We start from the raw sequence: 23,059 nt of genomic DNA on the forward strand, positions 1-23,059 counted from the left end.
TCCTACTTCTTCAGCAGGCATTTGTTATTTTCCATGCATAATTAACTGTATCCTTATATTCAGTGACGTGCGGTGAGGTTCATAGCTGGTGAGGCACTGACGTCATCAGAATCAGATTTGCAAATAGATGCATAGATTGACAGCAGTTTACAGGTTATGTTTCACTTCTGCATCCTTACACATACAAACTGTAGCTCACAAAACACACATTTCCTTAAAAAACAAAACAAAATAAATGTTATTACTGTCTTACCTTTACTTATAAATGAATAGAAGTCCTCCTTATCTTCCTTCAGTTTTAAAAGTCTCTCTGTCTCAATGGAGATCACTGCCAGGGAAGAAAGCCTTCCTTGATCCGTCCTGTTCCTGCCTTATGTTTTCAGTCTCTTGAGCACCCCCTGCCATGAGGCAAGAGAACTGCCTGCCTCACCTCGAACTTGTTCTCTGCCGTTTATAATCGCTCATTACACGAAACACGTTACACAAACACAGTTGGTGACAAAAAGCTCTGTACATTATATACATAAGCCAAATTATTAGAAATAAGTTCACATATTACATTTGTTTAAACCATTTTATTGACGCCGTACAGCAACATGCTCTCTCCGCTTTGCAGCCAGCGCAGAGCCAGGGGTTGCGCAATCCAAGGTGAGGCAGAGCTCGCTGCTGCCTCACCGGCATCGCTTCCAAGCATTTGAATGGGAAAATAAGAAAATTCAGCGATTTTGAACAAATAAAAATCGAAATTGGTGAAGCTACATGAAAAATTAATATTTTTTAGTACAAACCACCGGATGAATATAACAATTTAAATTACTTTATGATTATATATTTTCTTTCTTTCCATGATGGCTGGTGAGGCACTGCCTCACCTGCCTCCCCTGACCGCACGTCACTGCTTATATTCATTGAAAACTAAAAAACAAAACTTGAACAAACCAGTCTTGCTTATTACATTGCACCTTTTTTGACCCATAAATGCGTGCATTATTTGGAAAACTGATTCATTGAGGCCCACAAATACCCAAAGGCAAAACAAATTTTCCGCAAAATAATCTTTTATTGAGGAATTTTCAAGTATGACATTTGTGATAAAACAGCTCTTTATGAACATTGACATAAGTGATTATCTCCAAAAGTCAGTAATAATTCAGATTCATTTGTCTTTGAACTTGGTGTCTTTCTCCTCACTGTTTGGCAAACCAGTCTGCCCAGGGAAAGGAGCAATTTTTAAGAAAAAGTATGGGTTACTGTGAACCCGCATGGCCACCATGATGGGAACAGCAGCGTAGAGCAGGTTAGCTCCAAGGACTGTCCAGAAAGCATCATTCGGGATACGAAAGGGAGTTGTAGTGCGAGGATGAAGGGATCCCCCAATGTGGGACCACTGGCACTAAAAGGAGACACAATAAGGTAAAGACTACACTGATATGCCCTAGGGAAATAAACCTTGCACATCTAATTCCACACAGATCAGATTTTCACACTTTTCTTAGAGGAATAATTTGAATTTTCTTGCCTTTTATTGAAGAAAAATCTGAAACTTGCAGTTTAAGTGGAAAAAAAAGTTAATCAAGGTGCGCCTCACTTTATGAATTTCATTCAGATCCATACAGAGGAGCAGCAGCATTTTTTATGGTAAAAAGATAATTTAAAAAAACAAAACACTCAAAACAATTCTATCTATAGCATAAATAATTATTGTTTGACATTGTTTCATTGACAACCCACTTAAGCACATAACAGCATTAAAGATAATGCTGTTATTCATAATGTATTCATAGCCATCCATACTCATTGAATGCCTGTCATTGTGGTTTTACCTGGATCATGGCACCAGCAAAGAACGTTGTCCAGTCTGACATCCATGTGCAGCCAGGTCTGAGGAGGCCATAAACAAATGCACCCAGCAGAGGCAGCCCATAAAAGAATAGGTGCAGCATCTAGCAAAACAATTACAACCCCTTTTAATCATTTATATTTGTTCTAATTTTGCTGTTTCAATTATTCCACTCTAATGGTTCTAAATCTTTCATGTTTATTTCAATGTGTCACAAAGTTTGCAACAAATAGCTTTTATTCAAAACCGATGCCAGGGATTTCGCCACTGTATAAAATGGAGGGTATTGAGCCAAAGAAAACAGACTCCATCAATGTCATTCAGTGCTGCTGTTCAGTTCAGCCAACACAGTGAATCTTTTTTCTATTCTGGCCACACTTCACCTACACTCGCTGCATATACAGCACAGCAAGTTTATTTTTGAAATCCTTTCATTCTAACACAATGTTTTCCAAGGACTGGATAAATTTGGCACTGATGACACTGGATAAAAAATCTGGAATGTACCTTCAAAGCGGAGAGCAGGTGTTGTACTATGTTGAGAAACTGAACTAAAAATAAATACGGATGCATACATTAATTTATTGTATCATTATGATTTTTTTATGGTTAAAAGGAACATTTTACTTGTAGTGGATGATCATCTTCATTTGGTATGAATCCAGATTAGTTGGTTTTCGATAACTGAATCTAACAGCTAGTCCAAGGCCAATTTCACAGGGCAGCTGAATAAATTAAAAAAATGTTCCAGTACCAAAGTTGATTGTAACTTTCTCCTAACAAGTCCACCACCAAAACTGACTCATCGGGTTTATATCCCCTTTTGGATCATCCAAATAAAATAAAGCACTGAGGTCAACTAACTAGTATTCTGCCCCCAATCTGACTCAGAATTTGTCAACAAATCGGCATTTATTAAACTGCAGGGGTAATACATGATTGTGGAAAAAGTTCAATGTGGTGCAAGTGCACAGAGTAATTTTCCAGTGTTTATCTGATAAAATATGTTGGTAAACAGTAGACACATACTACAGTGTTGCTCTTTTTTAACAGCATGTTAGTTTGAACTATATTACAAGTTGCAAAAATGATTCCTTGGTTCCTTAAACCCAGCTACATCATTTAAAATATATATTTTTTTCCCTCTGCCCTTCTCAGGTCAGTGCAGCTGCCCCTATGTCTGCCCTCCCTGTGTCCCTGTAGTGTGGGGTTCCTTTAGACATCTGGGGCTCTAGTCTTCTCTATGCCAGTCCTGTGCTCTGCAGGGCGAGTCTTCAGTCAACATTAGCTATTGAGCATATTCTCTTTCTGAAGAGGCATATTAAACCCATTACCCACAGCACACTCATGCATATAAACCACAGATGTTTGGTTCCAGGTGTCAAACTAATGATAAATACTAAGCTGAAGCTACTGATATATACACTGCTCCAAAAAATAAAGTAGACATTCAAATAACACATACTGGATCGGGATTAATTAGATATTCTTATGCATTTGTTACTTCAAGGCTGGACTATTGTAATTCTTTACTATCAGGAAGTCCACAAACTGTAGTTAAAAGCCTTCAGCTGATCCAAAATGCTGCAGCCAGAGTTCTAATGAAAATTAAAAAGAGAGATCATACCTCGCCTATCCTGGCTTCTCTTCATTGGCTTCCTGTTAAATCCAGAATAGAATTTAAAATCCTCCTTCTCACATATAAAGCCTTAAATGGCCAAGCTCCATCTTATATCAGAGATCTGATTGTTCCTTATGTTCCTAACAGAGCACTTCGCTCTCAATCTGCAGGTTTACTAGTGGTTCCTAGAATTTCTAAAAGTAGAATGGGAGGCAGATCTTTTAGTTATCAGGCTCCTCTCCTGTGGAACCAACTACCAGTTTTAGTCCGTGAGGCAGACACCCTGTCTACTTTTAAGGCTAGGCTTAAAACTTTCCTTTTTGATAAAGCTTATAGTTAGAGTGGCTCAGGTTATCCTGAGCTATCTCTATAGTTATGCTGCTATAGGCTTAGACTGCTGGAGGACATAGGGACCCCCATTTCATCATTCTGCTTCATTCTCTCTCTGTTCTGCTATTCTGCAGAATCTGTTAGTTCAATCTCTAACCTTCTGCTCTCTCTGCTTTTCCTCAGAGTAGCTTTGCCTCGTCTGTTCCTGTTTGGCTGTGACTCCATCCTGGAAAGAAACATCAGCTGTGCTGCTTCCATCAACACCCTTGTTTATAGATGTTGGAGATCGGCCTGTTTTTCAGTGTGGTCCTGTTTCTCTGGCCGTGACTGAGTGGATGTGCTGTCTTCGTCCTCTGGCATGGGAGCTGCCTTGGAGCTCGTCTGCCTGGCTGCGTGTTTCCTGGACGGGGCCGCCTTTTACAGCTGCTTTTTGTATCTCTGCTTCTGTCTCCTTGAACCCCAATCGACCTCGGCAGATGGCCGCTTACACTGAGCCTGGTTCTGCTGGAGGTTTCTTCCTGTTAAAAGGGAGTTTTTCCTCTCCACTGTCGCTACAAGCATGCTTAGTGTGAGGGATTGTATTTGAGTCAATGAGTCGATGCAATCAACTGGTTTTCCTTAGATAGAAAACTTTGTATCAATTTGACTGTATGATCTGGTTGAAATGTAAAGTGCCTTGAGATGACATGTGTTGTGAATTTGGCGCTATATAAATAAACTGAATTGAATTGAATTGAAATACTTTGTTCTGTACAAAGACGAGTGCTCACAACAAAATCACACAAATAACAATTGGAAAACCAATGTATTAATAAATGAAGGCCTGGATTTGGAGTCACACAAAATGAAAGTGGAAAAACATTATGGACTGATCGAGCTTTGATGTAATCTCCTTAAAACAGGTCAAAGTGAGGCTCAGTATTGTGTGTGGCCTCCATGTGCCCGTATGACCTCCCTACACGCCTGGGTATGCTCCTGATGAAGTGGTGAATTGTCTCCTGAGGGATATCCTCCCAGACCTGGACTAAAGCATCTACTAACTCCTGGACAGTCTGTGGTGCAACGTGACATCTTTGAATGGCTCGGGACATGATGTCCCAGATGTCTTAAACCAGATTCAGGTCTGGGGAATGGGCGGGTCAGTCAACAGCTTCAATGTCTTTATCTTGCAGGAACTGCTGACACACTCAAGCCGCTTGACGTCTAGCTTTTTCCTGAATTATGAGGAACCAAGGGTCAACTGCACCCTCACATAGTCTCACCAGGGGACTGAGGATCTCATATCAGTACCTAATGGCCTCCATGCTACCTCTGGTGAGCACATGGGGCGCTCTCCACCCCTCCAAGTAAATGCGACATCACACCATTACTGACCAACTGCCAAACCGGTCATGCTGAAAGATGTTACAGGCAGCAGATAGCTCTCTATGGTGTCTCCAGACTTTGTCACGTCTGGCACATGTGCTCAGTGTGAATCCTCTTTTATCTGTAAAGAGTACTGGGCGTCAGTACTGAATTTGTCAATCATGGTGTTCTCTGGTATATGCCAAGCATCCTGCACAGTGTTGGGCTGTGAGCACAACCCCCATCTGGGATGTCGGGCCCACATACCATCCTCATGGAGTCTGTTTCAAACCGTTTGTATAAACACATGCACATTCATGCCCTGGTGGAGGTAATTTTGCCAGGCTCTGGCAATGCTCCTTCTGTTCCTCCTAGCACAAAGAAGGAGGTAGCACTCCTGCTGGTGGGTTGTTTGCCTCCTACAGCCTCATCCGTGTCTCCTGGTGTACCAGCCTGTCTCCTAGTAGGGCCTCCAGCCTCTGGACACTATGCTGACAGACATAGGAAGCCTTTTTTCCACAGCTCACATTGATTTGCCATCCTGGGTGAGCTGCATTACATCCACTTCGGATGTTATCATCTCATATAAACCAGTCGTTAGACCTTTACGTGGTCTAGGAGTTTATGTTTTAACCCGTCGACCGTTGCCGCATGTTTTCTTCCATCTCATTAAAAAAAAAGAAACAAGTACTGAAAATAAAACATAAAAAAGGTCTATTGGTTCAGGTAACTGCCTGATATAAAGACAATTGGTGTGGAACACGATAAAGCAGCACTTAAACCACTTGTATTATATTGTTTTCCCAAATCGATTTACTCTGACTGGCAGCACATTATATGTCTTTTAGGATCTTTTTTTATGTTTATGTTCTCTCATGTGTTGGCATTTATTCATGTTCTTTGAGTTTCTTTTCTTAGTTTACTCTTTTTTTAATTTCTTTGTAAATTTCAATTTATCTATGTTAGATTTCTGCTGAAATTCGGCCTATGTTTTCATCCAAAGTTATTATCCTCTGCCAAATTAATTGTAATCTTCTGTAACCCTAATTTTTCTGCCTGTTCCTGGTCTTTATTCTAAGTTTCTTATTTTTTTATCCTACTGTTACCAAGTTCTAGTCTGCACTGTGCTTCTGCTAACAACCTATACTACATGTCATATCCTCAGTGCATGTTTAAGTCAGGGAGATTGTTGGTAGCTCCCTTTCTCTGTTAAAATAACATATGTTTTCTGAGTAAATAACCTGCCAATAAAAACGAAGCAATGGTTTCTGGGTATTAAACTGATGTTCACATACACTATAATAAGGTCTTTTACACTGGAGTTTATTTTTTTTCTCATGGCCCCTTTTAGAGTGGTCCTTAGCTTTGTCTTCAGGCATGGGTCAATCTGGATTTATACCTACTGTAACAAAGATATTAAGAAAGTTATGGATGCAAGGTAAGATGAAAAGCCTTTAAAGAGAACTTTAAAGCTACAGTGTGTAATTTTCAGCAACATCTAGCGGTCAGACTGCAGACCGCAGCAACATGAACATCTCCCCCCCACCGCTTCCCCCCCCCAACAGTACGGCGAGCGTTACGGGACAAAATGTCTTCCACAACGTCCACATCACCTACCTTCTCAAGTGATGAGGTTTGTTTACATAGATAATTTTACAGATAGTATTTCATTAGTCTGTGTAGGGTATAGATTTCATGTAGACTTAAGATAATACATATACCCGTTATTTTTTCTACATCGTTGTGACGTTTTGGTGAGCTGCTTTACATGGTGATATAAACAGACGAAGTAATTGTAGTCATTAGTTTAACAGCGAGATTGTGTTTGCTGGAAGAATATATATTCCCCGTTTACAGAGTCCAAGTCATTTTGGTGGCACGGGGGTTACAAGGCGAGGAAGAGGGAGAGGACGAGGGCGAGGGCAGGGAGGCCGTGCAGCTAGGGCCAGGCGAGGGAGGGGTGCCAACGGGGTGACTAGAGCAGAGGAGGAAAGGCTTGAAGATCTCCAAAGGAGCCGGAGAGAAGTAACCGAGGTATATATCCAGAAAATTATTTTACAGAAAATTACTGAATCATTACCTGTAAAACGTCAGGGACGTTGCTGAATAAGTATACTGGAGAGTAACAGCATCATCACGCAGCATGTTATTGTTTTAGACAGGTCTGAGCATCCTGTACTCCAAAAACTGCAGTGATATTAGACAATTGTGTGTGTAGGATTAATTACCTGTCCAAGAGAAAACTGGCAACTTGAGCGTCACTTTGAAAACCTTTTTCCTCCATCAGTGACTTCCATCGTGTAAATGCCGTGCCAATGTTGATCCGTGTTTTTTGTCGTTTCTTGTCACGCTTGCGTTTATTCTCGTCGTGTTTCCGCTTCTTAGATGACGGGGGTTCGGTGTCCGCCGCTTTTCGTTGTGATACAGAGTAGGCATGATCCTCCATTCGTCTGATGTTTGGCCACACAGTGCCAAACAGTTTGCAAAGTCACTCATGCCTGCCGCCTTGTTCACCTTTCTTGTTACTGAGGCGCAGTATACCTGCTTCTTCTTCTTCTTTGGTTTCAGGCAGACTAAACGCTTCTCAGGCATAATACTGCCATCTACTGTTCAGTACCGTCTCAGTTCATCTCTCTCAACTTGCCGTAGTTATTTTCGAGCGTCATGGGAGATCTCGCAATCGCTTGTTTGTTGCCTCTGCGCTTGCCGTAGCGCAAAGATGTCTGCCTCCATGGCTGCGAGACCCGCTCCTATGTAATTATAAATAACGAATTCTAAGGCAACGCAAATATTATGGTTAAAAGGCTGAGCTCATAGGTGATGATAAATAACATAGTTATGTATAATATATTAAATTTCTGACTTTATATGCCTGTAATTATTACACACTGTAGCTTTAATTCAAAATGTCCCGAGCTATCCTTTCAAATAATTTTTTAAATTTTAACAATCAAACACAGGTGCATGTCAATCCTTAATCTTTAGTATCATTTCAAATCTTCACTTGGTTTTCTTAAATACATATTTTAATGAATGAATAAGATCAAAAAGAACAATTAAAAGTGAGATAAAATGATCACACTGATCCTCTTAATATTCAGGAAGTGATCATAAAGTCAGTTCACCATTATCCAATTTTTTTCTTTCCAATTTGCAACTGTTCATAAGTCTTAGTCCGCAAACTCAGCAGAAATTATCCCTCTCAAGGGTCACAGTGGAAACTTTCATAACCTTCAGCCAAAAAAGTCTGAATGCATGAAAGCCACGTTCCCACTTTATAAAATCCTGAAATTACAGCACTAAATGGTTTCTTTTCTTTGCAAAGCCTGAGGTCCAGATGAATTCCAATGAGCTCACCACGAAGCCTAAAAGCCAATCATGTATGCCCTTCAGTCTTTTGTTGAAATGTCTTTGTTATTACAGCCACGTTAATATATTAAATATCCTTTAATATATTGTGCAGAGGAAGTTTAACAATGTGCAACAAGCCTAGCTTAATTTTGTTTCTGTAAAATATAATTATAATCTAAGCACTGATGAGCATGCATGCACAAACGCTGATAACCAAGACATAATTTCACTTGCTGCAAACGCACACACCGAGACACACACCCTTCTCCCACCCAGTGAGATGCTGATGGCAGGCTTTAGGTGGGGGGATTATCTTATCAAGTCCCTACCGCGCTGTTTGTCGGTCTGATCATTGATTACAATTGTGCTTGAACTGCAGCTGCTGCAATGTCTTTGGATAACCTATTGACAAAACAGCGTAGGCTAAACAAAACACAACAGAGCCCAAATGAGTGAGGGGTCAGAGGAAGAAAAGAAAGCTGAAAGGAGACCAACTGCCAGTCAGAGTATAATCTGTTATCCATCTTAAGTAAATGAAAGAGCGACAATGATGCGTTGGCCTTTGCAACCTTCTTCATCTGGACTTTAATGATTAAAAATGGCCTCATAATCAGGTGCCAGCTCAGCCAGCAGATGGGATAGGGGCGACTTTCCAGAATGCTCAAAGTGATACAAATGAAAATGGTCTTTCATGTATCTTGTTATTGAAAACGGGCTGGAGAAATGCTTTCAGGCACCAAAGAGGCAGCATAGCGAGGAAAACAAATACCCACCATCACCCTGGGATAGCCCACAGGATCCTTCAGGTAGGGTTCATATTGACTTAGGTATACAGAGCAGGCTTCAAGTGGAGAGTCCAGAGCCACCTGCAGACAAATTATTGATGAAAACTATCATCAAATTCACATCCGTTTGATCAGAAATGCAAATCTATTTCTTGATCTTGTCACAACAGTTATGTCAAGAATCTAGATACATATAATTTTCAACCATAATAAATTTGAGTTAGAGTAATGCACAGAAAAAAAAAAAAACCTTTACGGAAATAAATTAAAATCCTAAAATTATTGGCCTGAATCAAATAGAAAAAAACAATACAGTTTCAACTTATTTACCGTATTTTCACGACTATAAGGCGCACTTAAATGTCTTTTTTTTCCCTCAAAATGTGCGGTGCGCCCTTTGGTGCGGTGCGCCCTATGTGTGTTGTAACTGCGACTTTTAGGACCACCTCATTGAGGAGATGATGAAAGAGTGGCTGAATGTAAGGAGACCAGGTGTCTTTTTTCCACTCATCACCATCGCTGTTAATATGTGACTCCATGCGTGCCTATCTCACAGCTGATGTGAAAAACATGGTGAAACAAATGAATGCTGTGCTCGCTGTTCAACCGCTCAACATCGGTGTGAACCGGACCCAGCAGGTGCAGCAGAAGCAACAAGTTTACATGCAAAGTCAATGGTTGACGCGCGTATAGGCGCAGCAAAAGATCCCGCAGCGCGTTTTGAGCAGCAGGCGCCGCGCGTCGGGAGCGTTTAAGCATCTGCCAACGTGCTGCTGCTGCTCGAGATGGAAAAATTGAAGTTTTGCTGCTGGACGCGCCGCATCAACCAATCAGAGAAGCTGATCTGGGAGCTGACAGCGAGACAGACACAGCGCTCTTATTACATATGATATTAACGCAAATGAAAAGGGCTGGATGGATGAGGAGATGATGAAAGCGTGGCTGAGGGAGGTGTATGTGAGGAGACCAGGTGGTTTTTTCCACGCATCACCATCGCTGTTAATCTGTGACTGCGTGCCCATCTCACAGCCGATGTGAAAAAAAAGGTGAATCAAATGAACGCTGTTATCCCGGGGGGTCTGACAAAGGAACTTCAACCGCTCGACATCGGTGTGAAGCAGCCGTTCAAAGTAAGGCTGCAAGCGGCGTGGGAGCGATGGATGACAGACGGAGACCACAGTTTCACGATAAGTGGAAGGCAGCGCCAGGCAAGTTATGCCACAGTTTGCGGATGGATTGTAGATGCTTGGACTAACGTGTCTGCTGGCTCTGTTGTTCAAGCTTTCGCAAAAGCCGGCATTATTTCTGAGGAGCCGCCCGGCACGGAAAGTGACTCTGACAGCGAAGAAGGGGAAACTGGCATGTCTGATTTAGCGCAGCTGTGTAATTCAGAAACAGAGGATGATGGCTTTGATGGGTTTGATTAATACTTTGTAATAAATACTTGAATAAAGCACAATCATACTCAGTTTTGATCCCGCTCTATTTTTCTACCTGAAAACTTAATTCAACAGTAGCCTCTGGGCCGGGTCTCCTCCGGGTTCACCGCGGTGGCTGGCAGGTGTTTTTTAATCTAAATAATCTAAATCTTGCAGCTATATTTGCTGTGATCAGTGGGAATAAAGTAGTTTTAATATGTTTTTAAGTGAGAAAGGCCACCTGAAAACTTCATAATTGCAGTCAGTTCATCCAGATTATCTATTTCTGTCGGAGCCGCTCAGACCCCCACATACCAGCGGTGCGCCGACAGTAGAAATCCCTTCATCAGCAGCCTCTAGGCTGGGCAGCCTCCGGTTTCACCGCGGCGGCTGGCAGGTGTTTTTCATCTAAATAATTTAAACTGCAGGCACCAGGATACCGGTAATAAAAGCGAACAAATTCCGTCGGCAGGTTTCAGGATTTTAAGTTAATTTAGGAGTGATCACAGCGCACTGTCATCTGTGATGTGTCTGTCTCACGGCCAGCTCCCAGGTTTGATTAATAGTTTGTAATAAATACATGAATAAAGCACAGTCATACTCAGTTTTGCCCCCGCTGTATTTTTAAATACGCAGTAGAGCTATTTAAAGGTAGTAGAGGACATGTACCGGTATATAAAAAACGCGCCCTATAGTCCGGTGCACCTTATGTGTGTGTTAAATACAGAAATGGGACACATAACTGAGACTGCGCCTTTTAGTACGGTGCGCCTTATGGTCGTGAAAATACGGTATATATAAACATTGTAAATAAAAGCACAGCAATCAAAGATATTCATTACAAATAACATGAAGCTTCTCCTCTTTCCATTTAGAAGGCCTCTAAAATATATAAGTAAAACAAATTTCTCATACTCTCTTCTTTTCCTTCAACTTTAGTGGTCGGCCAGTTTTGTGGATATTCACAGATACATACAGCATACATAAGTATTGAACACACCTCCATTTTTCTTAGTAAATATATTTATAGAGGTGCTTTTGATATGAAATGTTAACCACATGTCAGTAACAATCAATGCAACCTACACTTACAAAGAAATCAAACCATAGATGACCAGAAATTAAGTTATATAGAATAATGTAGAATTGCACAGGGAAAAAGTATTGAACATGTAAGGTTTAAAAAGGCCTGGAAAGCCAACACACCCGCAGAAATCTCTCAGTAAATAGAAAGCAATCCGGCCCCTTGTCAGTGCAAATTAATAGCAGCTGGCTCTTTCCCAAATGATGGCCTATAAAAAGGTGTCATGTATGTCATATGAAACATCTCATGATGGGTAAAAGTAAAGAGCTATCTCAAGACCTTTGCAAACTTAATGATGGCATTGGTTAAAGAAGGATTTCTAAACTTCTGAAACACTTCGGGCCAAAAAATGGAAAGAATATAATATTACTATTAAGAATATATATTATATTAAATATAATATAATATAGTTGTGGTTGGTTTAATCACCATAAACTGACCACAACTAGGTGCTCCTCGCAAGATATTTAACAGTGGAGTGAAAAGAATTCTCAAAAGAGCTGTCCAAGAGCCAAAACCCACTTGCGGAGAGTTTCAAAAAGACCAGGAATTTGCAGGTATCTTTGTTTCAAAGAGAACAATAAAAAATGTATTTAAACATCATGGCCTGTGTACATGCTTACCATGCAAGACTGCTGAAGAAAAAGCATGTTGAAGGTGGTTTCAAGTTTGCTGCACAACATTTAGACAAGCCGGTGAAATCCTGGGAGAATATAATCTGGTCATGTGAGACCTAAATTGAACTCTTTAGATGCCATAATACTCATCATATTCGGAGGTCATATGGCACTGCACATTACTACAAAAACAGCATAGCAACAGTGAAGTTTGGAGATGGAAACATGGTGTGGGACTGCTTTCAGCATATGGTTTTTCAAATAATTGAAGGAAGAATGAATGGAAAAATGTACAAAGACTATCTTGATAAAAATCTGCTGCCATCTATCAAGGTGATGAAGATGAAACGTGGATGAACATATCAGCAAGACAATGACCCCAAAGATAGAGCCAAGGAAACTCTCAAAAGTAAATCTATAGAAAGAACAGAGTTCACCTTATTTGCCCATGAAAACCTCAAGATTTGAAGACTGTTGGTGTGGAAGAATGGGCCAAAATCACACCTAGGCAATGTATGCAACTCATACAGGAGGCATATTGAGAGTTTCATTACCAGCAAAGGCTTTTGTACAAAGTATTGAATATATACATGTGTGTTCAATACTTTTTCCATTTGCCATTCCACATTATTACACATACCTTAATTTCTGGACATCTATCGTTTGATTTCTTTGTATGTGTGGATTGCATGAATTGTTACTGACATCTGGTGAAAATGTCATGTCACTACTAGAAATATATTTAGTGAGAAAAACGGTGGTGTGTTCAATACTTATTTCCCCCGTTATATATGGAAGCTTTAGAACTTTTTTCAAATTTAGACTTACCCTTTGAGCTCTAGTAATAACAGTAAGTAAATCAAATGCTCACCAGGCCTCTGAGGATGGTGAATGCCATGGCGGCTAACAGGAGAACCACCAGGATCAGGTCCAAGGGGCGCCAGATTAGCTTCATGGTCTGGGCGTGTTGGGCCTATAACCAGGTGTCCAAAAATGAAAAGTACAGAGGGGGTTAAACCATGTTAAGCTTTAATCTTACTTTCAATTTGACATTGCAGATATCCCAAATGGAAAAACTGGTCCAGTAACATGACACAGGACCAAAATATGTCAGTAGAGTCTGTGTCTGTGTGTTGGAGCGACTTTACAAACCAAACTGCTTAAAATTAGATGGCTACAAGAAGCATCTCACTGCACTTACTTTAGACGAACAGTTTCCATTATTGTTTCAATGCACACTTTTGTCGCTATGCTTTGCTTTGTAAATGAAATGTAGTTTGAACATTTTTAATAATAATTGAACTTTATTCTTCTCACATCGGAGAAATATACCTCTGCATTTAACCCAGCAGTGTGGTGGTTAAGGGTCTTCGCTGAGGAACCCCGAGTGGAGGCTGTGGGAGTGGGGCTCAAACTCAGAACCTCAGGATTCCAAGCTCTATCCCCTAACCACTAGGCGGCCACTCCCAACACTTTTAGCCACCACTTTCAGAATATATCCACAGTTAAAACTATTAAACTTTTTTGAAAAGATCAATACAAAGATTAGATGCTGAAATGTTTGAAAAAGGCTTAATATTTACTGGGGTGTCTTGAGCTCATGATGTTCAACACTGACATTTTCCACCATATGCTCACTAACACTGATAAGGCTGAATGTCCAAAATCAAGTCCAATGCTGCTGGTGTAGAGCAGCTTATTATTGTGTGGGCATGAATCCCACAGAGACAAAACCGCAGAGTTTATATTGCTTATCGAATATCATAAACATTGTATCAATACAGCTCTTGAGAGTCATACTCAAGGTCTAATTACTAATGCATCAGACTCACGTTGTATCCCCCGATAAGTGGCCTGTCCTTGGGCCGAGTGAACAGGGTGACGGCTCCCAGTATGGGCATCAGAAGAAATAGGAAATTGATCCAGAAAGCTGGACGGATCTCAGAGCCATATTTACCTGCCAAAAGACAACTTATGTAAGCTTGGAGGGAACATCTCCCACCCTATCTGTAAACATATCCATACAGCCCAGCCACTGATCTTCCTAATAAAATAGATGAAGCATTCTGCACAGACTGCCTTAGATTACACAACAGAATGTAGAACTCATTGCCAGCAGAGGAGTTTGATCTTGTGACATTTGTGCATGCAGTTTGAGAAGCCAACAACAGATGCTTCCATTCTGTGTTGTGCTTTGTTCTGTGGGATGTGACAGCGGTTGTTCATGAGCTTTGTTTGCAGCCTGAACTGTGATGCTGATGGTACATGGCAGGGCAGATGTTTGCTTGATTAAAGCTCGCCATCACGGGACTGGTGGAAGACAGGATAGAAGATTAGGCTCACCTGCTACGATCCCAGAGATAAACACGCTCATGTTAGCACACAGGGAGCCGGCCCAGAATAGGCCCAGGGTACGGTAGGCTCTCCTGTGGAGGACACAAGAAATCAATAGGATGAAAAAAACTCAACTGTTGTGAATATCTCTTTTATCTCTTTTGGAGACATTTAGCCAACATATATGTATGAGTATATTTGTCTGGGTATTGGTTTCATTGCATTATTAAAGAAAGTATTACTGAGATTTTATGGGCTGATCAGCATAGAAAATGTCTAGCCTTCCGCCTTCTTCAATCTATCTGAGTAAAATCCTTTGCAACAAATTGACCAAATTAAACAAAAAAGATTGAGATAAGTTAAACTTTTTGGCCTTCATCAAAAAAGCTAAATGCAGCAGAAAACTAGGACTGCTAATCCCTCAGAAAACACTGAAACACATTGGTTGCAGCATTATTGTATGGGAATTTCTTCAGCACGATTAAAAAACTGATAAGAATTGTTGGAAATATGCTTGGAAAAACACCTGTAAGAGGCACAAAATGTCTTCAGACTGGAGTGGAAGTTTACCCTTCTATGTCTGAGTTTAAGGTTTGGGAAGATTTAAAGAGTGATGAGAGGGTTTTTTTTTGTTTGTTTTTTTTTGCTAGGCTAGCAGAAACCTAGCATAAAATAAGCTGTAACTGCAAAAAATTGATCTAGCAAGAATTGATTCAAGAGATCTGAATATAATGAATACAATAGGATATATTAAAAACCATGAATCATGTTAGCTCTGACTTTACAAATCTGCTCTGCTTTGTGTCGATCCAATATATAAAACTCTATTGAAATATGTGCAGGTGTGTGATTGTAACCTGGCAAAACATGAAAAAGTTTGTATGACAGGAAAACTTCACGAAGACAAGGTAAGTTTGCCCTAACGTGTGTTGACACCTGCCCACCTGTCTGTTATCCTGCTGATCATCATCAGGTACAGGATAAAGTGTGCTATTCCATCCCAGTAACACATCATGATGGCGTATGCAGTCCCCAGGTAAGGCTCGCCCTAAAACACAGGACATGAACTTAAACTTCCTAATCACAAATCCCTGCTATTTAATCAGTTTTGTTTTGTTGTTGTTTTAAATCAATACATTTTTAAATTTGTCTGTAAATATTGAAAATAAATATAATTTTAAATATATTATACTGCAAAAAAGGACTTACTGTCCTCTGGTAGAAATCCATAAAGCCAGAAATAACTCCATCATATTCCAAAGCACTAGTCAGATCAATGACACATGTAAAACAAAACTCTGCAAAAACTGTGACAGAAAAGGAAACATTAGTTAAATGTGCAGTTTATTGATATATGTTTACATATTTCTGCTAAAAACCAAAGCACTGATCATGATTTGCTGAAATAATTGTGAATTTAGTTTACAGTTGCAATACAGCTCATACATTGCTCAAGCTTCTCTTAACTGTGCTTCAGATTATTGTCTAAATGTCTAATATTGACACACATTGCTGTGAATAAGCAAGACGGTTCAGACTAGCTATCCTTTATCCATCCTTTGTGTGAGCTATATTTGAGCATTGAAATGTTTGCTTTCAACTTGCCAGCCATTGATTTATAGGGCAGCATGGGGAGGTAAATTAAGACTTGAGTAGAATGTCGAGCTGGGGGCATGCTTTAATCACAGTGAGGAGTCTGTCCTCAGGTTTTAACACCCAACCGGCTTTGACCAGTAGACAGAAATTAATAGAGGAGGCAACGTAGAACTATCTTGCAAATCAACTAAAACACTCTGCCTTTGAAAAGAGAATAATATTTTATGCTATTTTGGATTGTCATGCTTTTTTCTGCATTGGATGGGTGTGGTAAAATAATTTCACTTCTGTGAACACTCTAACAAGCAGCTCCGGGGTGCCATGTCAGCCTGTTAGAACAATGACACATTAAAGACAAACACAGCCTGAGTTGTTTACAGCAGTAATAATAAGGGCTGGACAAAGTGTTTTAAGTATTAGAACTAAACAGCGTGATGTGCCGTTTATTCCCCTTGGTTTTAATTATAGATGACTAAAGCTGCCACTTTATTCTGCATCCCTTCAGGAAAGTAAGAAAATGTGCAAGAAAGGCCTCAGACACTGTTTCATCAATGTTTTTTGGTGAAATGCATGAAGCATCTTGTGTTTATTTTAAATCCTAAATGTTCGTGGTAATTTAAATTACCTTTATTTGTGACACATGTATGAACATTTTTGAACAAACAAAGCAATGCACGTAATTGGTCTAATATACCTGGGATGCTTCCTAATACTGGGAATGATTGTATTTCATTGTTTAAGTCCAAGCAAAACAGCTCCTGGTGTTAACTAAGGCTATCTTTAATTCTGAATTTTAGAAATCGTTCGATGCAGCAGCCTGACAAGTTGCTAGAAAAGCACTCAGGTATTAAAAACACCAATTAGAATAGATTAAAGTAATCATATCCCTTGAATTTTAGTTGCATGCCTTTTCATCCGAGAATGTTTCTCCATTTTTATTTACAAAATGGCTGACCTCAGGCAGCCTGGAGGGAGTGAATCTATGAATAACAACCTTTTAAGGTCTTGCCACTCTGTCAGCTCTGAGGTCTAAGCTTTAATTGGACAACTCTAACACATAGCAGATGGAAGGCTTTCCATTCCAGCTCTGCTTGTATTCTTTTAATCTTATATTTAGCTTTATGCTATCAACATCATGTTTCAAGATAAAAATTATACATCTGAGGTAAGGCTGGGCAATAAGGCTCAAAAGTCCAACATTTTCCTACCGAATCTGATTAATCGAATTTGTTTTAAATCTGAGTTTCATAATAGACTAATTAAATATATTGCTTCCAAAAACTACCCTTTATATCAATCATCCCATCTGTTAGGTTATGCTTATTTAAGCTTGAAAAAGTCTGTAAAACAATCATGTTTCACAACAAGCAGAAAAAATATAACACAGAGCAGGTTTGCTAATTTATCAGTAATGGGTTAACATCTAAGTGATGATAACGTGGTGGAGCGGTGGCCTAGTGGTTAGAGCAGGGTTGGGCAATTCCAGTTCCTGAGGGCCGGTATCCAGCAACTTTTAGATTTACCTGCTTCAACACACCTTAATCAAGTAATTATTCAATTCAGTTTATTTCTATAGTGCCAATTCACAACACATGTCATCTCAAGGCACTTTATAGTTTACTAGATCATACAGTCAAATTGATTCAAAGTATTCTATCTAAGGAAAACCAGTTGATTGCATCGACTCATTGACTCGAATGCAATCCCTCACACTAAGCACGCTTGTAGCAACAGTGGAGAGGAAAAACTCCCTTTTAACAGGAAGAAACCTCCAGCAGAATGAGGCTCAGTGTGAGCGACTAGGGTTCAATTAGATGATTGAGAGGACTCTGGAGGAAATGACTGCATGCTGAGGAGGTAATTCAGCCATTGATTCAGGTGAGTTGGACCTAGGATGAATCTAAAAGTTGCAGGATAGCGGCCCTCAGGAATTGGAAATGCCCACCCCTGGGTTACAGCATAGAGCTTGAAATCCTGAGGATGTGAGTTCGAAACCTACTCCCACAGACTGCCAATCTGGTTGTCTGAGCAAAGACCCTTAACCCCACACTTCTTCCTGGGCATCGCAAATGAGAGTGAATTTCATTGCACCCTACTTGTGACAGTGTAATGACACTAGCTTCCTTGAGCTATGGAAGCCCAGTGAGTGGTTTAGTAAAAAAAATCAAACATCAAAAAGTTAGATTAATTCATTTTATCGATTGCGAATGTGTTAGGTTTTCAACACCTCAGTTCAGTTTTTTTCTGAAACTCGTTTGCTATGCTGCTTGTGGTAAAATGGAAATGGGACTTTAATCTACTTTCTTTCACCTTACATTTTGAAAATAGACTTGTTAGTTTTGTTTCATTTAAGTTAATTTTCATTATGGCCTGTTGGTATTAAAAAAAAAAAAAAAAAAAAAAAAAAAATATATATATATATATATATATATATATATATATATATATATATTTTTTTTTTTTTTTTTTTTTTTTTTTTTTTTCTTTGTGGTTGGATTGATGCTGCCCCAACTTGTTGTTAGTCACATGCAAGAAAAAATAATCTCTCAAGATGATGGAAAGTTAAATTTGACATTGTTACCATTAGTTATAAAACTAAGAAAATTAAGTATAATGAAGTTTTCATCCATAAATATAGAAAGATTTTCCTTTAATAGGGTAGTGCAGCAACCAGTATGATCATCTGTTCTTAACATATATTTTTTATGCATTACTTTTACTTTAATCTTTTAAGTAGTTTTAAAAATGGTACTTTTATACTTCTACTTGAGTGAAGAGCTTAAGTCGATACTTTAACTTCTATAAAAGTGTTTTTAAACAGTATGATTTCTACTGGAGTAATAAACATGAATAAATTTGACACCTAAAAGGGTTGTTTTTCCTGTCCACTGTTGCTACAAGCATGCTTAGTGTAAGGGATTGACTTCGAGTCAATGAGTCGTTGCAATCAACTGGTTTTCGTTAGTTAAAAAACTTTGAATCACTTTGACTGTATGACCTGGTTGAACTGTAAAGTGCCTTGAGATGACATGTGTTTTGAATTGGCGCTATAGAAATAAACTGAAATGAACTGAACAGAACCTCTGTATTTACTAAACAGGCAACCTGTGAAGGCAGTTGTTTTCCCTGGATTTACCAATTGGTTTATCAGGTTAAAACTGATCATAAATCCTTGAAATTTGCTGTAACAATTTGAACAACATTCATGGACTGTTTAGTAAGGCATTGTTCATGCTTTTAGGTTTCAGTGGTATAGAGGCTGTTCTTGTGATGTATTTGGAAATACCTTCCCACTTGGTACATGGTCATGGGGGACAAAGTCCTGACAAAATATTTAGAGGTCTGTAAGTCTGTAGACGGGTTGGGGCAGTCATGCCATAGAAAAGTCTGCTTAAGCTTCTCTCTGATCCTGATCAGCATAAGCAACTTTGGACATATCAGGCAAGATCGTATTGAGTAAAATTCCTGTTTTTTTCACCGGTAGATATTGTAGAGTGGGTGAAGATTTGGGAAATCCTTTTTATGTGAGTTACTAAGTTCAGCTTAGAAACAAAGCATAGAAGGTTTTTAAATCCTGAGAAACTCAAAAACCCAGCAAGTTTAAAAATAGATTATAAAATGCACACAGTTGTGTTGATTACCAAAGAATAAGAAGTCTTTAGGCGGGTTGCCACGAGTAATGAGGTAGTAGAAGAGAAACACAATAACCAGCACAGCAACTCCAATCTCCAAGATCACATAAGGCCTGAGGAAACAAACATGTGAGTGATAACACAATGTTTTCCACACAAAGGCAAGGATTACAGTACACCTTTAGATTCTGTTTTTTTTATGAATTGCTCTTTTATATTTTTTACCCATCTTTTTCCCAATTCTTGGATCTTGCTTCATTTCCAAAAAGAAAAAGCAATGATAATAAAAAAAGAAAATTAGCATTTTCACTGAGACATTTGGATATATGATATTTGGTTTGAACTTCTTTTAATAAATCTTTTCCGTGATAATTAAGCTTTATGAACATTAAAGATAGAGAGAGAGGCCATCAATGTCTGTAGAAACAAAGAAAAAGGCACAGCTTACTTGCAAAAAACCAGGAGCTTTGAAGCTTTTAATATTCATTGACTATCTAAAATCTTTAAAACTCTTCTCCCATTTTTACCTATAAATATTTATGCCTTGAAAACATGTACTCTATCTGTTCTTTTAAACCTACTTCATTTGATTAGTAAGATCAGTCTAAACAAACTCTGCAACATGTTGACAGAAAGCTCCAACCAATGTTGGAAGGATCATTTTTTATGATGAAATTCACAAACATCAATCAATCACAAGCATCACTGTGAGAAAATTCAGAGGAAAGGTAATGTTAGTTCAGCACAGCTCTCTGTGTTTACTAGTCAAAGGTGCCACTGAAAAAAAAGATTAATATGGCCGAGATATCTTGAGGCAGGCAGCACAAAGAGCTCCAGGAAACTCCACATAGATTTGCAGAAGAAAACAAATGGTGTGAGCGCGTAGAAGCAAGCCTTCCCAACTAAACGTGCAGGAAGATTTATGTGCACAATACTGTTGTTTGTGGAGTGTAAGAGCACAAGGCAAATTGTTTGTTAAGCTTAATTCACCAAACTCTTCTCCACAGAATTTACTATACAAAAGGACCAGCTGAAATATTTAGTAGAATATAAGGGTCCTTGGAGCTAAGCTTGAAGAGAAGAGCCCAACTAGGGCTTTACTCATGCAACCATGAAAAGCTGGAATAGCGCCAGTGTCTGTCCAATAAATTGACTGGAATGCTTAAAGAATAGCTCCTTACAGTTTAAATACATAATTATTTTAAAGGTTATAGTCCGAATATCTCCATAGGTTTTCATCTGTTCAGTGATAATTTTCATACCCCCAAAATGTTAGATTTCTTTTGATTTAAATAGAGAATTGAAGTTATTGAAGGATGCACTGAATGGTTGCAGCTGATTTCAAGCCTGCAGAGTCCTCTGCTGGTGGAAAGTCCACATGGTCACATGACAAATGAAGGACTACAATATACCTCATATTCATAATATTGTTCTCCATAAAATCAGACTTAGTGGTATTTCTTGAATATTACTATTTTTTAGCAGCTAACAATATAAGAAATGCAAAGGTTTATAGAGATCCTTCAAACTTTCATCTTTATGAAGCATTAAATGATTGGATATGCAGAAATCTGTGAGTAACATTCCGCGTATTAAAACGAAAGAAAAGAAAAAAGAAATATAATTACTTACTCTTGAAACTCAGGGGTGGTGTTCATAGCATAGAGAACACCAAGGGCAGAAAACGAAAATAAAAACACTAAAGTCTCCATTTCCTCAAGTGGTCAATGGCCCCCCTCCCTGCAGAGTCCGAAGCAAGGTTTCGCAAAGAGATGGTTATATTTTAGACAAGAACAAATTTACAAATTTGTAAACTAAGTGTGTTATATTTGGAGGAACAGAACTGAAACAGAGCAGGTTCTTACCTTCTTGCTACCCTTTTGGTGGATTAAGCTGGCTGGAGGCACACACAGAATATACCAGAGAACAAATGAAGTGGGTAACAAAGAGGCTTTTGACTCCAAGTTATGAAATCTGGGTTTTGTCAGAGATTTACCTAAAGCGCATAAGAGGATTTTAAGTTACAACCATTTTTGCACTTTGTCACAATTAGTGTTGAAAGAATGTGTGCAGTGAGTCTGTGAAGGATCACAATGACATTTACAGACTTCTTCTTTAACACTGCTCCATCGTGTAGTCAAAGCAGTGTTCCTTATTTGGCAGCTTTGATTTTCTTATTCCATTGATGAGCTACTCGTTGTGTTCAGTTGTGTGTTGGAAGGTATTGTGTGTCAGTTTGTCAGGTTTTCACTCCACCACAAAAGCCCTCTAAAAACACTTCTTGGTTCCATTGGGTCCCATCTGTTTTACTTCTGTCCTCCAGGGGAACAAAAGGAAAGATAAGAATGATAAACATCTAACAATGAAATCCAATAGACATAAAAACATTTAGCGATTTCACCAAATAAAAAGCTAAAAAAGATGCACTAGAAAAGATAAAACAATATTTTTAGCCTTATTTCGTTAACCTGACAACGGTTATTATTTCGTGGCACTATAGGTTAGTATTCAATTATGGAAGGGACAAAGAAAAAAGGCCAACAAGTCGCAATACTATGCTGCAGTAAGGGCTACCCCCTGTGTTGTTTTCTAACTCTGCACCACATGCCTGGTCCCATAAAGCAACCTCTGACCCCTATAGCTCCATGTCTGCAGTGCTCAGTGAATGGTAAATCTAGAACTGAATCCTTTAAAACACATATGTAAAACTCAAGGCCAGCGGGCCGGTTCCGGCCCGCCAATTGTTTATCCACAGCCCCCTGGATAATATTTGATTACCATTAGAACTGGCCCACAGGCCACAGCCCATTGTGCGAGCTGCTGGGACTTTGCAGGCTACCATTGCATTGTGGGGAATGTAGTGTTGATGCAGTTGTGTTGCAGGTACTATTCCCAGGGGGAAACATGATTGTGTTTTTCTTTTATTTTAATTTTTATGTTGGGCTATGCATGTTTGTAGTGTTTTGGTTTTTGCTTTTCCTCCTTTAACAAACCAAGCTGGGCTGAAGTCGGTTGTCTAAGAAGGCGGAGTGCACTAACTGCGCTCAGCAACTCCTGCGCGCAGGTGTCAGCAGAGGCTGATTGAAGCCAAAATAAAAGGAGCCTGG

General features: G+C 39.3%; 1 protein-coding gene across 1 annotated transcript; it reads right to left on the reverse strand.

Moving 5' to 3' along the window:
- Positions 1-1,040: 1,040 nt before the first annotated feature.
- Positions 1,041-21,960, reverse strand: tm6sf2 (transmembrane 6 superfamily member 2). The gene is made up of 11 exons (XM_038290253.1): positions 21,818-21,960; positions 21,585-21,692; positions 19,962-20,065; positions 15,934-16,031; positions 15,669-15,772; positions 14,734-14,816; positions 14,223-14,347; positions 13,262-13,363; positions 9,260-9,352; positions 1,824-1,943; positions 1,041-1,393 (listed from the first exon to the last, which is right to left on the reverse strand). The coding sequence occupies exons 2-11, from the start codon at positions 21,662-21,664 to the stop codon at positions 1,157-1,159; spliced, it is 1,146 nt and encodes a 381-aa protein (XP_038146181.1). The 5' UTR covers positions 21,665-21,692; positions 21,818-21,960; the 3' UTR covers positions 1,041-1,156.
- Between the last annotated feature and the right edge of the window lie 1,099 nt (positions 21,961-23,059).

Source organism: Cyprinodon tularosa, unplaced genomic scaffold, assembly GCF_016077235.1.
Source record: "Cyprinodon tularosa strain WSP-4 unplaced genomic scaffold, ASM1607723v1 ctg278, whole genome shotgun sequence".
Taxonomy (NCBI): Eukaryota; Metazoa; Chordata; class Actinopteri; order Cyprinodontiformes; family Cyprinodontidae; genus Cyprinodon; species Cyprinodon tularosa.

Bases quoted from the DNA above. Each gene is read 5' to 3' on its own strand.
- tm6sf2 (XM_038290253.1), bottom strand. From the start codon at position 21,664: ATGGAGACTTTAGTGTTTTTATTTTCGTTTTCTGCCCTTGGTGTTCTC. The intron at 15,773-15,933 runs GTAAGTCCTTTT...CCTGTGTTTTAG, and splicing joins TGGATTTCTACCAGAGGACA to GGCGAGCCTTACCTGGGGAC. The intron at 1,944-9,259 runs GTGGGTATTTGT...TTGTTTTGCTAG, and splicing joins TGGGCTATCCCAGGGTGATG to ATGCTGCACCTATTCTTTTA.